This window comes from Tetranychus urticae, chromosome 1 (assembly GCF_039701765.1).
Source record: "Tetranychus urticae isolate SD_2017Ah chromosome 1, NJAU_TeUrti_SD_1.0, whole genome shotgun sequence".
In the NCBI taxonomy this organism is placed as follows: domain Eukaryota; kingdom Metazoa; phylum Arthropoda; class Arachnida; order Trombidiformes; family Tetranychidae; genus Tetranychus; species Tetranychus urticae.
Window position 1 is genome coordinate 24,567,259 of NC_142958.1, and position 15,966 is coordinate 24,583,224.

The 15,966-nt window shown below is 30.8% G+C and overlaps 3 protein-coding genes across 6 annotated transcripts; 2 read left to right on the forward strand and 1 right to left on the reverse strand.

Annotated features, from left to right (window-relative positions):
- Positions 1-15: 15 nt before the first annotated feature.
- LOC107368638 (uncharacterized) lies at positions 16-2,315 on the forward strand. Of its 2 annotated transcripts, XM_089267432.1 has the most exons (4): positions 83-1,150; positions 1,275-1,608; positions 1,748-1,931; positions 1,996-2,315. In XM_089267432.1, the coding sequence occupies exons 2-3, from the start codon at positions 1,312-1,314 to the stop codon at positions 1,919-1,921; spliced, it is 471 nt and encodes a 156-aa protein (XP_089123558.1). In that variant the 5' UTR covers positions 83-1,150; positions 1,275-1,311; the 3' UTR covers positions 1,922-1,931; positions 1,996-2,315. The 2 variants fall into 2 exon arrangements, with proteins under 2 accessions (XP_015791991.1, XP_089123558.1); XM_015936505.3 differs by having other exon boundaries at positions 16-1,150; positions 1,748-2,315.
- A 544-nt stretch (positions 2,316-2,859) lies between these two features.
- On the forward strand, positions 2,860-4,632 carry Cda9 (Chitin deacetylase-like 9). The gene is made up of 4 exons (XM_015936272.3): positions 2,860-3,477; positions 3,557-3,722; positions 3,787-3,988; positions 4,089-4,632. The coding sequence occupies exons 1-4, from the start codon at positions 3,116-3,118 to the stop codon at positions 4,556-4,558; spliced, it is 1,200 nt and encodes a 399-aa protein (XP_015791758.1). The 5' UTR covers positions 2,860-3,115; the 3' UTR covers positions 4,559-4,632.
- Positions 4,633-5,638: 1,006 nt separating this feature from the next.
- LOC107368609 (platelet glycoprotein 4) lies at positions 5,639-11,295 on the reverse strand. 3 transcript variants are annotated; one of them, XM_015936468.3, is made up of 10 exons: positions 10,531-11,295; positions 8,505-8,786; positions 7,952-8,257; positions 7,633-7,866; positions 7,317-7,408; positions 7,114-7,236; positions 6,724-7,027; positions 6,290-6,363; positions 6,173-6,224; positions 5,639-6,089 (listed from the first exon to the last, which is right to left on the reverse strand). In XM_015936468.3, the coding sequence occupies exons 2-10, from the start codon at positions 8,619-8,621 to the stop codon at positions 5,895-5,897; spliced, it is 1,497 nt and encodes a 498-aa protein (XP_015791954.1). In that variant the 5' UTR covers positions 8,622-8,786; positions 10,531-11,295; the 3' UTR covers positions 5,639-5,894. The 3 variants fall into 3 exon arrangements, with proteins under 3 accessions (XP_015791954.1, XP_015791952.1, XP_015791953.1); XM_015936466.3 differs by lacking the exon at positions 10,531-11,295 and adding an exon at positions 9,052-9,294; XM_015936467.3 differs by lacking the exon at positions 10,531-11,295 and adding an exon at positions 9,052-9,294 and having other exon boundaries at positions 8,505-8,864.
- Positions 11,296-15,966: the final 4,671 nt, after the last annotated feature.

Below are 15,966 nucleotides of genomic sequence, written 5' to 3' on the forward strand. Positions count from 1 at the left end.
CAATTTTAGGAGATATTTTGTTCAGATGCTGAAATTGAGCATTATTTAGTGTCGCCATCTAATGAATTTTTATTGATTGGAGCAGAAATGACATTAAGAGAAATAACTGTAATTGTTTCTCTGATTGTCAATTATTTTTTCATAAGTTCTGTGAATCGGTTAAATGGTGACTCTGAAAAAGTGATTACCTAAACTGGATGCTGGAATGTAACTCCATTTGTTTAATTCATCAACATTGAAAGGCCCGCGAAACATTACCTTATTGCTCACTCTTATCAATTCTACAAAATTGTTTACAATCCTGTTATTGCTTCAGCTAATGTTGACAATCAAATCTGATCAGCATTGGGCTTACCAGTGTCCATTTGAATTCAATTGATTATTGATCTATTTATTAACTTAACCTTTTACTATAAATATCTTTTCCTCCCTATGAACAGCTAAACTCTAACAACAGAAACATAAAACATAAACTACGTTATACCAATATGTGTTTTATCCTGAGTGAATCAACAATTGCTATTTAATCACCGTGAAATAAATTCCTTTTGATATCATCTTACAGATAAAACAAATTGTGTCGATTAACAGATATAATTAATGTAAAAAATCCTAACAGCTCAAAGCTATGTGCAACCAATATATTTGATATTCTGATTTGGTTTATTATCTTTCATCAAACTGACGTGCAATCAATTGCATATTATTTGCTTGGACGTTTAATTTGTTTGACAATCTAGATACGTTACCAAGCAAACGTTATTACACCAAGGAGTTATTTTGTGGCGTTTGATAAACCTTGAAATCCAAAGCCTACTCACATTATAATGTCAACATTGACTCACTAACCTACAAAAACAATGCTAAACTTCACCAGGATGGAAAAGAACTCATTCTTTAATTTCTATTGATTACGTGAATATATTTTGTTACCAATTTTTAAATTATATTTAGTTATACATTTAAATTCGTCAAAGAGTTATTATAAATTAGATTCATGTTTCATCGCCAAGAAATCATTGAAAAGATCTCACTCTACTCTACTCGAACTCATACTTGGACCAACATTTCAATATTGAGTAAATTGTAATTTTATTCAACTTCTCTTTTAATATTTTTTTGTAATTTAGTATTCGTTCAAAAAACCGAGGTAAGTTCAAATTTTCATCAATAATCCATGAGAACTTTGTCATGCTGGAGGAAATCTATGAGGCTATGTTGTACCTGATAGTCTCATGTTATCTAAGATATTGTCTTGCTTCTGAATGTTTCAGGTTTCTCTTTTCTGTAAGACGTGAACCATTCTTTAAGATGAGCTCTGATAGCCAATTACCCACACAAACTGAACAAATTGTTAATAAATTTGTAAATGATGGATCTTTTTTGGAGATATTTAAACAAATGCAAAATAAGCAGCAATGCAAAGTACAGTCAACATATAATCAATGTTTTAATCAACCAGAATCTACATCAACAAAATCACCTGAAACTACAACTGGCCTTAAAGAGGAAAGCAAACCTTTACAGTTGTCCAAAGATACCAGTGAAGCTTCAAGTGATGCACCTAAAGTTAACTCTGTCAAAGTAATCTCTAACAAGATAATTCTGGTAAACAATTATTTTTCTTTAACCTGAATCAAGATCAACATTGGCTTCAATTTACAAAATTAATATCCACAAATTAGTCCGGGACTCGAATTTCTTGTTATCAAAACCATTTATCACAATATTGAAATATTTTCTTTAGGGTAAACGCCGCAACCAAAAACTGAAGGTTGGCATAATCAAGCGCAATCGGAAAGAGTCAGAAACTGAGTCCGAGGATGGTTTGGATGCTTGGACTAAATACATGAGAGAAGTGAGACAATACAAGGAAAAGTATGGTGACGATTCCGACAAGAAGCGACCATTAGTCAAATGATTTGGAACAAGTAATTTTAAACATTTCAATGGATTATTACAATATAATGACAATTTTTCATCCATTGACTTTAGTTAATCAAACTCAATGTACATATAGTTTGCCGCAATCATGATTCTATGCACATTTCAAAGGAATAATACAATTCAACATTATTTCCACGACTTGTAAAAGAGCAATCGTATGGTATTGTTCAATCGACAATCAATATATCATAACAGCCAACTTATTCGAGCTTGTAAATTGGGTCACAGATGAATAACCGAAATCACAAAAATTATTGAGACGAGTAAAAATGAAACTCTGTGATTAATTCAATATCCCACATAGATATAACTTTTTTTAATCCTCTCCTTTCAAGTAAATAATTACTATTAAATTATACAACCAAAGACACCTTGTCTTGATTTATTCCCATATTGAAGATCAATCGGAGTTGCAAAATTGCAGTAACTAATCATGAAATAGCTATTTATTTCAGTAATTACAATTGAAAGGCAAGAAAATCGATGTTAATAAACATAAAGATCAATAAAGGAAAGAACCTTTTCATTAAATCGATTAAATTTTAGCAATCAATGGATTCTTATATGAAAATAAAGGCTTTTCAATGTTTAGGTCGATAGTAATTTATAAATACAATGTTTTTTGAGAATCGTTTCATGAGAATTGGTTAATCACCCTTTTAAACGCAATCATTTTTGACTAACTTAAACTCAACAATCAGTAGACTTGACGACAGAAATATTTCTAATAATAACTGAGTAACTCACAGGATTAGAAGGCTTAAAATACATTAACAGGATCATGTTGGTAAAAAGTGCAGATGCAAAGGATTAACTCAAATCTTTTAAATCTTGTTTATTTTTCAGGCCCTTAACTCAGTCCATCAGGTTAAGAAGTTGCACTTGTTGCTGACAATTTGCCATGTAGCATGGAGGAAAAAACGGTTGTAATACGATAGAAGTGGGTTTGGTTCCGTTGAATTTGAATCTTTCAAGTTACTGTACTGACCACGCTCTTGTAAAGCTTTAAGGTTCTCGATTGGTTAAAAGTTCGTGACTATGTAAATGAGTAGCAGCTAGAACTAAACTTGAGTTTTCAAATCTGGTCAGTTTCATTCTTCCAAATACTCACTCACATTGTCAGTTTCTCGACTTTTTTTTAGCATTTTGATTTCGAATGAAATAAAACATGAAATTCTTATTCACTTTTAGTTCCTTTCTTTTATTCACTTTGATTATTGCTAATCAATTTGATGAATCAACATCTCGTTATTGTCATCCAGCTAAATGTCCACCATCAACATGCTTCTGTCCAACAACAGAGTCTGTTTTACCTTCGCTTGGCCAAGTGCCTCAATTTGTTATGTTAACTTTTGATGATGGTGTTAATGGTATCAACTATGAAACATATCGATCAGTATTTAATCGTAGACATCAAGACACTGGTTGTCCAGTTCAATCCACTTATTTCGTCACCCATGAATACACAGATTACCATCTTGTTCATAACTTGTGGAGACGCGGTAATGAGATAGCAGTCCATTCAATAACGTAAGTTTCACTCATTTTCATGCAAACAATAAAATCTTATTTATTTGTCTTTTTCAATGTAATCTCAACAATTTACCAGCCATAATCGGGATCTAAAATCATGGCTCACCGCACCAGTTTCTCTCTGGCGAGCAGAAATGGGTGGCATGAAGAAATTGATTTCTTATTTTGCTGATATTCCAGAATCTGAGATCAAAGGAATCAGAGTTCCATTTTTACAGTCTGCTGGTGATCACACATGGCAGGTTTGTTTTTTGTTAATTGCGTATCACTAGTCCAAACTAATAACTTATTTGATTTCTTGAACAGGCAATGACTGAAGATGGTTTCCTTTATGATTCCTCGGTTCCTGTCCGTAACTTTGTCAATCCTCCATTGTACCCTTACACACTGGACATGGGTCTTGTTGATGATTGTCAAATTGAACCTTGTCCAAATGGTCGCTATCCCGGTCTTTGGGAAGTACCAATGGTTAATTGGAAAATGTATGACATTAACTTGGATGAAGACGGTAAGTTTCAGATCACCTAAGCTAAATGTTTCTTATTACTGCAATTATTATCAATTGAATATTCAATATAATTGTTAACTAAAATTTAATTTAATGATAGGTAAACCATTGGAAGTGATCTGCGCTATGGTTGATGCTTGTGTTCCTAATCCTAACACTACTGAATGGGCATATCGATATTTAATGGATAACTTTATGCGCCATTATCGAAGCAATAGAGCTCCTTTACCAGTTTTCATGCATGAATTCTGGCTTCTCAATCCTCACCGAAAAGAAGCATATTTCCGTTTCATCGATACTCTTCTTAAAATGCCCGATGTTTACTTTACTACCATTAGCGAGGTATTAGATTATCTCAGGAATCCCGTTTCTAATGATGAGTATAAGAGACGAATCAATGAAACATGCATTAGAGAACCAAGATACACGAGTTGTGGTGAAAAGTATGGTTCAATAAACTGTGAATATAATGGATTACCAATGTTCAAAGGTTGGCCACGATATATGAGAGTTTGTGGTCATGATTGTCCACCAAACTATCCTTGGCTCAACAATCCTTTAGGTAATTGAGTAGTTCCATTGTAAACAGAGCATTAAAACTTTTAAGAATCCAAATAAAATGAAGATTACATGATTTTCCTGTACTTTTCAAAACTTAAATTTTTTATAATTGCAATTCAAATTGAATTGAAAATTTTTGCCAATTTTTAGACCAGAAATATAACAACTGCCAAAATAGACATTAAATTTGTATTCTGGATTATCATTATTCATTAAAGACTGAAAATTTGCAAAGAACCATATTTGCGTTTGACCTTCCAAATTTAAGTTACAATCACAAGATTCCTATTGACTAGTTCATATCTCTTGTTCACATAATGAAATGCAATTGAAAAGAGTTTTTTTGCAAAGTGTTTTTGTTTAAATAATGACATACTTTTCAATAGATACTACTTGCATAATAACAATTAATTAAGAGCATTTTTCTGACCAGTTAAGAGGATTGTTTACTCAATCCAAAATGGTAAAGTCCAAAGGTTGATATTGGATAATAATGTGTTGATTGTGGCGAAGGTACATCCGCTAGGTCCATCAATCTAAATAAAACTAGCTCCAGGAGCATAATAAATAAATCAAGACATACCTTTGGACCTAAGAGACCTAACTAGATTGTTTTTTGCTATTTCTTGGCCATCGAATCATAGAGTTTATCTAGAGACGATTCTAAAGCTTTGTTGGTCAATAATGTATATTATGACCGAATTAGAAATAGAAATGACACAACAAGATCTAGATATCGAGCACATGTCTTGTAATACCTGCAAATCAATTTCATCTTTTGGTAATAATTGGGAAATTACGACTTTCTAAACTATAAACTGTTAAACAATACTGCATATTCATCTATTTTAATAGATAATGCGACTAATGCAAACCTGGTGAACAACGCAAGGTGCAATTGCTCAACTGTATATTTTTTAAAATCTACTTTTTCTAAAACAACTGGATAAGTTGCTGAAATCTTTCATTCGTGTAATCGTTCATCAAGTTAATGAAAAGTATTGTAGTAAAAATCAATTCAAACATGAGATATATGATTAGTCTTAGTTCATGGATGAAATTTGTTGAAATAAGGAGTAATAAATAGTATTTTGTTTAAAAATGTAATGTATTTACACTGGATGAACAGCAATTTACATTCAGAAATGATATCTAAATTTTACAAAATGGCACATGTCCGAGAAAAAATTCGATGAGAAATAATTTGTCACAAAATAGAAAAAGTTGATCACTTGTGGTCAATATATTGCGAAGATGAATTGCTGGAGAGACGATTTGATGGATAAACAAGAGATTGCAGGATTACGCTTCATGAAAAGATCACAATTTGATGAAAAAATGGAGATTAACTTTTTTCCATCGGATGTCCATAGCCTTGAGGTGGGAAACTCGTATGTCTCCAGATGATATAAGCAACAGCAATTAAAATGAGAACGATTCCGACGAAGATGAATGCAATTAAAATAGAATTGCCGACAACAATTGTCTTTGTCACTTGTGATTTGAATTTGTTTGCTGAGAATTCATCAACTGTTGCTGACTGAAATATATAAAAATCGTAATTAGTAAATTAGTTTGAAAGTTGAATTTACATTAGTTAATGTAAATGCACGATATACTAACCTCTTGGAGCCATAAAACTGGTAAAACAACCTCTTTGACATTCCTCAAGAGCCTATGACAAATAAATAAAAACATTATTAACATGCAAACAACAAGTGAATCAAAATAAAATCTTACCCGATTCCAGTATGAGGTCGAATTACTACATTAATCTGTAAACGTTGAGTCGCATCAAAGACAAGACCTGTATTCTGTGTATAGTTAAACAGTGAATGAGAAAAAAATAAAAAAATATTAGAAATGAAACAGACACGATTAATAAAAAAATGTTAAAGAATCTCTCTGTTTGATTTAGTTTGACTAGTTATCACAGTTAAGTGGTTGATACTCAAAAATATTTGTTTATCTTCCAAAAGTTCATCTTTAAAGACCGTAGTCCATTAACGGGAGTGTATTTTCCGACTTTGAATTATCTTGATATCAAACAGATTGTTTTTATCAAAATAATTACTAAGCATATGAATATGATTTAGATAAGCTGTCCTTATTACTTTCACTACAAACAAGATGATTCAAATATTTTAAAGGAAATAAGAGTTAAGACTGCATACCGGTTCTATGTTGAGATAAGTTTCATGTTTCTTTTTATCAGGATTGAGTCCTTTTACACCATTGAGCAATCTTTTATCGCCGTTATAAAAATGAGGAGAAGACAGAACAATTGGAGCTCCTTTTTTGCATGGAGAGGCATCCATTATACCATCATATCCACAAAGAGGTTCGTTCTTGTCCAAACAAAAACACCCATTTTCCGGGTTGCGATCAGGTGAAAGGAATAACCGTTTGGGTAGAATGAATTTTAATGTGTTGATTCCCCTGATTTCCGTGTCTTTCTCGTACTCAATATAAATTGATCTGTGAGTTATAAAAGGAAGAAATAGTGACAACTTGTAACATCAAATAGTTTAAGTCTCAGGCTTGATTATGGATATTATACTGACCGGCAGAGTTCACTTGAGAAAATATAAAGTACATCTGTTCTCTTCACTCCAGGATTAAACTGTGAGCCATCAGTACCATTGATATCATTGCAGAAAGAGTTAGGTTCCCAAAAATTAACTTTGCTGTAAGTGCAGATGAAAAAAATGGAATATTGTGAGAACTTGAGTTAAGAACAAAAATTAAGTCAATGTCAATTGCCAACCTTTTATCACTCCACTTTTCTATCTTTGTGAAACGATTGATATCCAATAAACCATTGTGTACAGTATATTCACCATCATGTGTTCCATTTTTCTATGAAATAAAAATAACAATTGAAAAAATGATTAAATGGCAAATAACAATTGAATCAAGAGTGTCACGATAGATTAAGCATCTAGATGAGAAGTGAAGACATGCACTTCTGAAAAGATACTAGGAACTTAAAAATTGAAATCATGGAATAGATAATTCATTTATATGAATCTATTGCATCTACCAATAATTTCAATTATAAAACAAAAAGTTTCAATACTCACATTCAGGAAAAACCCAAAAGTATCTTGCAGCTGGATTGAAACTCCAAAAGTTTTCAATTGCTGAATAAGTTGATGAACGAAAGAGATCTGATATCCATCAAAGAGTATCTCTCTAACTTTTTTCTTAATGAAAAGCTGTTGATTGCTAATAACCATAAGATTGTCTAGAATAGGCATTATCAATTGTTTTATCGTGGCTGTTGTTTTTTTCTTGGCAATCAACGTGGATAAAACCTGGAAATAAAATGAAAAGTCAGTGTAAGTAGCGAGATCATAGTCAATAATCAATTCATCGAGTAAAAGCTCCAAGTCAACTTACAATTGCTGGTACATTAGGAATACTATACTCATCATCCAATGATCCAATAGATTTGTTTCGATTAAAAATATACGTTTTGAATTGATTGTAGGAAATTGAACCAGATTCCTCATCTGAACCAGTTACAATTTTATGGCGCGATTCGTCGAAAACATAAGGTCCCCGTTCGACAACAATTGGTTGCGCTGAACCTGAGGCCACTTCTGTAGGATTTGTGACCTCAAAAATTGTAAAACTCATAGTGATGGGAACCTTAACCTTCAACCATCTATCCATTGATTCGGATCCATGAACCAAAGGAACTTTCTAAATGGGGATTCAGCGGCGACAGTCAAAGATGAGTGACCAGAAATCAAGCAATAAAGTAAAGTAAACAAAAAACAAAACAAAAATTTAGTAAAAGCAGTCAGGGCAAAAGGAAGAGAAAAAAGCTAACAAAAAAAAGAAATAGCAATTGGGAAGAAAGCAAATAGTATTGGGCAAAGGGAAAAAGGAAAACATGTTGAGGTGAAAGGTGAATATTTGAAACTGGTTGTATTTAATCAACACTTACCTCTTTGATTTTCTTGGAAATTATATCTGGAAAGTATAAAAGAGCGATGGTAGAAAGAATCGCTAAAATGAAGCCGATGAAACCAGCAAATGCGAGACATGGTTTTTTAAAGGCCATGGTTAACTAGAGGTTCAAGTGTTGAAGGTAAACAAAGAAAATAAGAACAAAGAGCGAATTTTCACTCTTAAAAACTTGATGAGCAAATGGTTAAAAGTTGATAAAATACTGAAGTTGATGAGTGACACAAATGGTTGAATCTTGGTTAACGGTAAAGATGTCTTCCTAAATAATAAAGACACAAAAAAGAGAAAATTCAAATTTAGCTTAACATGCTAACCGGACGGAGGGAATGCGTTCCTACTAGAAAAGATGAAAAATAAAGTTTGAGAGGCACAGAGGCGAGAGGGAGAGAGAAAAGAGAGAGAGAGAGTGAGAAAAAAAGATGAAAGATTTGGAAGATAAGAGGGAAGAAGAGATTGAGAAGAGAAAAGAGCATTAGTGTGTGAACAAGTGAGAAGAAGAATCAGTTGAAAGACGAAAAATTTACCCGCGTTAAAAACAAAAAAAAAGGTGAAGACCTAAAAAGGCAGACCCAAAAGGGAACAATAATTCACAAGGTTGGACTGGTTAGTCAGAGAAGGGAAAGCTTAAAGGCTTAATCCATGGGTTTTAAAAGGATGAGAGTTGAACTGTGATGATAAGTAAAATGTTATCTTAAGCAATCAACATAGCAAAATGAGTGATCAATGTGATTGCTGGTTTATTGTTGATGTTAACATGATGACAACAAGACATGTTATGATGATGGTTGTTTAGACGATGATTCAAACTAAATATAAAACATTTCAACTTCAACGATTAAACCAATCACAATTAAGACTTTGATTTTTTAAAAATTAAGATCTGTTTGCTTGATTGAAAGTTGATGTTGGTACCCAACAAGTCAATATGAAAAGGAAACACTTTTTTTTTCTCTGCCTTTGAGGCTTATCATTCAATTTGCTGGTTATAATTTGCTTAAGGCTATTAAACTATGATTTTATAGTTAGCAGAGAACGATGACGATGATGAGAAGATGATAATGATAATGATGATGACGATTAAGAGTGGGTTAAACGTATATAAGGTTGAAATGATTATAAATGTGAAGATGATCCAGTTTTGATTAAAATAACAAGAAACTGAATTTTACTTTTAATATTTAATACTATTGATTACGGGCGTTTATTTTTCCTGCTTATTGGTCATCTTTTTTGTTCATATCAACGTCATCATGATCACCATAACAAACAACATGAATTTAATTTGATTTTAATAACTATTTCAATTTACATGTTCGGTACTTTTTGGGTTGTGAACCCAAATTTTTAGCCTCTACTTAAAGGTCCGATTAAAATCTCGTGTTAATCTGTATTATTGGGTTTAATAGCTTTTGATTGCTTCTTCTCTAGGTTAACATTGTGATCATCAATTAATAAGTAACTACTTTTGATTAACTTATCTTTCATCATCAGAAGTAGGAAACAGGTTTGATTGATACCAATGAATAGGACAAAATAAGTTGTGTGTGTGTTGATCATTGTAACTGTTACAATGGCAAAACCATCAACAGTAGTAATACAAGGATAATGATCATCAAGTCAATGATAATAGTTGATAATGAAGGTTCTAATTAATCATAATTGGTGTTAAACAAAATACAAATCAACAATGATTGTCATAATGGTTGACATTTTGGATGAAACAATTGAAAAAAAAACAAATTTCCAAGTCAACAGAACACACAAAAACAGTTGAAATACAGATTGAAACCAAGAGCTATTTTTGATTGAAGCCATTCAATGAAACATTTAAAATTACAATTATCATTAAGGTTATCAATTGGTAAATCAGATTTCAAAAATTTACAAGGAAATTGAACAATTTAAAGATTGTAAACTAATATGAAAAGGCATCGAGTAATGGAAAGGCAACAATCTAAATCCATTCAGAAAGCATCCAATTGCAAGTGTAAATTGCAACTTACCAAATCAATCGAAGAGTAGTTGAATTTATTCCGTTGATTATCCAATAATCAGTCTAATTGTAAATCCAATTGTTGTCTAAATAAACTGATTCCATAGTAAAAATCACAAACAATTAGTTAATGTTGGAAGCCACTCAGAGAGTAAATTAAACTTGTAAATAATGAAAGATGATTGAGATGTTGCTTGTTCTGGTTAAGTTGGTTTAGATAATGATTTAGGTGATGAGTGTTGAGGACGATGAGACTGGTGCTGAAGGAAATAAATAAATTGTAAAAGAAGGCAAATGCCGAGTGAAAGGACAAGATGAAAATGAGTGTTTCAATGTTGAAGATGCAATGAAAGTGAGTGAGCTGAAATTACATTAAAAGATGGTGTTCGTGTTCATCTTCACAGGTATCCTTAAATGTGTATTCAAGATGATAACCTTGATTTACTTGGTTAATGTGAGCCGCTCCTTGATCAACTTGATCAAGGGAAGCTATTACAATGTTTAACTTTCATTTATAAAAGATATATATAAATATGGTTACAATCAATTTCCTTTGATTCAATTGTAACTTATTACCAAGCACAGTCAACAATCAAAATCATATTACATTAAGGCTTAAAACTAAACTAAAAAAAGGTTGAAAGTCAATGGAAATAAGAAACTGGCTTTTTATTTCTGGTATTGCTGGTAACCAGAAAAATCTGGGAACACACAAGAGATATTTATTTTTTTAGGAAAATTTCATCTAAACAAGAATTTTTATTGTTCATTGAAACATAAATTAGTGACTCAGTCAATGATTGTTTCATATTTCAACGATTAAAATCAATGTATTCAGTGATTTGTAAATGTTCATCTTCCTTGTGTTGCTTGTTGGCTTTTAAAGGTTGCTTCAAATGTAGACGAATGGTCGGATAATTTTCAGACAACCACTATTATGGTTTAATGCTGTTGTTGGCAATGATTTACAAATATAAAGTGATCTACATCATCAATACAGGTTATCTCATCTTTATTTCAAGTTTTCATGGTTTACAAATTACATGGTTTCAAGTACAATGTATACACACACACACAAGACATGGAACCAGAAAGTGAAAGTTAAAAGAGATTCAAGTTTGAATGAAAAGGCTAACAAAAACTTGATTTTTATCATAATTATTATCATGATGATGATGAAGGCTGAAACTAGACTAGCCTTTGAAAATCCAGCTTTGGGTTAGGTTAGGTGAACATACACTGAATTCATTATAAAGAATTGTTGTTGAGATCATTTCAAGCCATTGGAGTTTATTTACCTTAATTGTGATCTGTACAACAATTTTCATTTTAAAAGGTGATCAACAAGGTTTGATTAACAATCCAACCTCTCAACCTCTTAACCATTAAATTTATCCTTATTACCATAATTCACTTGGATAAATTGATAGTTACAATGAGAATCAACTTTACAATTTCAATGCTGATGCCCTCAACTTACCCTGGTAACCAAATTAGCGTCCAACATGGCTTTGATCAAGCATATTACTGACAACCTTTACACTCGTTAGTTTGATTGTTTTGAAAAGAAACAAAAAAATGTAAAACCATTTCTAATGATTAACAATGATCTGAATCAATTTCATGTAATGTTGATTGCTAAATGAAGTCCAGAAATGATGGTTCTTGAGACAGCGATCCTCGTTATTTACCAATTACAATATGATTGAGTCCAACCTTTCGACTAAAGTTTAACAATCCGTTTGAAACAGTTGAGTTATGAGTTGTTGGCTTGGTTGAAACAGAAAGGAAAAAAATTCCATTGGAAATTAAATGTTGATTAAAATTACTATTTTGATTGAAAACCTTTCAAACTGATCAATGATCGGTTTAATTTAAGCCTGAATTGGAATCTCATTCTGAATAATAGTTGAGTTTAACCGGGCTAGACTTTTGTTCACCCGTGTTTACTTGAATCCAATAAACAGATCACTTCTTTGAAACAAAAATTTTGCTTTATTAGTTTATACAAATGATATTATCCAATATTTTACTCTCTTTTACCTTCCTTTTTATTTCAAATCCTTTTCAAACAAATATTGTACTTTACTGAAGTAAACAACAACAAATGATGCCTTTTGATGTGTATGAATTTTACCTTAACTATTATTAATATTACGTGATGAATTTTAATTTTGTGAATCTATTTTCATATCTTGGATTTATTTTTTGCTGTTTCCATTTAATAACATGGATGTAACTTTTATGCCTGATCAGGATGATAATTGTTGTGTTCAGTGAGCAGCAAAACAATGAAGGTCAAGCTTGAAAGAAATGCCTTTAAATTGTTGTGTAAATCAATTGACCGAATCACACTAATCAACTAAAATAATGAAATGTTGGCGTAACCACGAATGTAATTTCATTATTTCATCTATTCAACCGCTATTATTACAGTGAAGACAATGTTTATCATAAGATAGTTTTTTAAGCTGACACTTTTTCCTTGTTTACTTTCTGGTTATTTCTGTCATCTCATCAATTGAAACATTCAACTGCTAATCAAATGAATCATTCTAATAGTATTGTCGATTTACTGCTAGAAAATATATAAATATGTTCCGTGTATGAGTTTGGTCTTTTGCACCAAGGGGCATTCAGGGTGTGATAATGTCACGGTGCTTTTATAATAGTAATCCAGCGGTCAATACGTTATGGCTTTTGATCTGTTAAAGTTCATTTCAACTATTACTACTATTGATAATAGAGAAAATTTCGAATTAAGCATAAAAGATCAAGAGAAAATTCTTGTTGAATGTATATAATCGTGCAATTTACATGAGTAAGCGCATTTTGGAGCACTAGTCAACTCACGGGTACAATAAAAAAATTACGATTTCATCTCATTTTAGCAGTTAAATTTACATCAGAATATATTAGTTGCAATCGCCATGCATTTTAATTTTATTGCCTTCACTATGGTGAAAATTGTATACTGTCTTAAAATCTGAAAATGAACGCATATTTCGCTAATAAATAGCAATAGTTAGCAATAGTTTCACATCACTTCGTTTTGTAAACACTGTTATAACTACTATGAAATCACCGAAATGTTGATTTGAGGAAAAATTTTTTTGAATTAGAATGGAGTTACAATAAATATTATTCAATGTTGAACAATAGTTGGGTTAGTGAAAGTAGTGAAACTCATCACACGACAGTAACGCTTGATTAAATTCTGTAATTAAATTAAACACAACGAACTATTTTGATGATTTTTATTTGATTTCGCTCATTAGCACTTGAATTCCTAAATAACTTACAATAAAACATTGCCGTATTAATGCTAAACTAAATACGTATTTGAAATAAAAAATAAAGCAGACTTGCAGCGAGAGCAATATGGTGGATCCATCTAGTGATAACTTTCGTTGATGTATACATGAATAAGTGAATCCAAACATAATTGATTCAGCATTCAACTCTTAAATTTTGTCTATTAATGCGAGATCCGATTGTTCATATTCCCACTAGAAACCATTCTCATTCAGATAGATTCTGCACCGAAGTAATTTTAGGGACATCTAATTATTAAAATAAAATTCGAAGAAAATCAATAGAAATAAGCAAATAGCAATTTTAGCAACAAGAATTTTCAATAATTAGAAATATTTAATACCTAATTTGAACAAAGATTGTATTGCTAACGAAATCTTTTTTTCTTTATTATTTTCATTGTTTTAATTCTAATATTTATTAAAGCTGCTAATCGAAAATGATCAACTATCATTTAGTGATAGTAAGCCTACAATCACGGTCTTACAGTCTGAATACTATAAACGAAAATTAAAATAAGAAATTCTAACAAAAATGATTGAATGCAAACAATAATTACAAATTAAATAAATAGCTAGTTTAATTCGACATCGTAAAAGGCAAAAAAAGAGCTAGAAAAAAATAGAGAAATATATTTAAATGATTGTTCTATTATTTAGCATTCGATTTTCGATTTATTTTTCTAGTGATAATGTCCTTTTCTTTCCACTTGGTACAACTCTTATTTGCGAGTCCGGATTTTAGCTATTTATTTAACAATTTTTTTTGTACGCAGCAAACAAATCTTTTCTAATCTAGTGATTGATGCCTTTCAATTCTTCTTGTGATCGAATCGATGAATGCTTTGCAATTATGATCCATAACAAAAAACTACGAGCTTTGGTATTATTTTGGTTAAACAAAGTCCTCTTTACTTTTGGATCTATTTTGAATACTAAAATTAAGAAAAAAAATATAAAAGTTATAGATAAATTATAAACGTATAATGAAATTTATATAGATAGATTGGTTTAGGAAAATTATAAAAAATCTCAGACCAGTTTATAATTAATTTATATCAAATTTTTATTGTAAAAAACGGACGAATTGTTTTTATTAAAACGATTCTTATTATAAATGTTATTACTCATTGTTCAGCTTTGACGTTAACTATCACTTCTATTAAAATTCTGTTAAATAACATGTAACAACTAATATAATAAATATGGGAAAAGGAATAAAATATAGAAAAATAAAATTACAAAAAAATGTATCGCTTTTTCATAATAGTAAGAAATAAACTAGCAAACTTGAGATATTGGGACCTACAAAATTTATTTGAGATTACGAACCTTTTCAAATTTGAAACGATAAATTAAACGTTGGCATAAACGTGCCCTATTTTCTATTCTAAGATTTAAGATTTAGTACTTCATTTACTGAGATCTGACATATTATAAAATCCCTTTTTAATATATTTAAGATAAGTTTGGAGTAAATAAACTTCTTTTATAGTTTTCTTTCATACATTTCTCGCTCTATGTCGCAAAAATTTTACCTTTATTTTACTTTTCGCAGAATTAACAAAGAAAGCTTAAAATAAAATAAAAACGATTGAGCTAAACTTAGAAAATATATATCAAATGTGTTATTTTACAGTTGACTGTTACTTTACTGTAAAATACTTAAGAAATTCTGTATTTTGAAAACAAAAATGGCAATAATTCTGTAATTGGTTTTAATAATATCTGCAAGATTTTCTAATAATGCAGAAATAATTGTTCTGATAATTGAGCAACCAGATTGTTTAATCAGATTTTGCATTTTCAAGTTTTGAATTTAAAAAAGATGACAGTAAAATGAAAGCAACTTATGACGCATAATAGCTTCAAGCAATCATCTAATAAATATTATGATCAATTAACAATATTGAATATTGAAGTTTGATAAAATAACTCTAATTACATCCAGTTGCCTACTGTTTCTAATTATACGAAATGTCAAAATCTCGTTAATATTGAAAAAGCTTACGAACCGAAAATTGTCTATATTTGGTTATCAAAATGAGTAATAAATTAAGCTACCAAGTTCCCGAATGAATGTAAATAAGTAAAAATTTCAAATTCAAGTTTCTTGAAAATTTTGAAGCTTG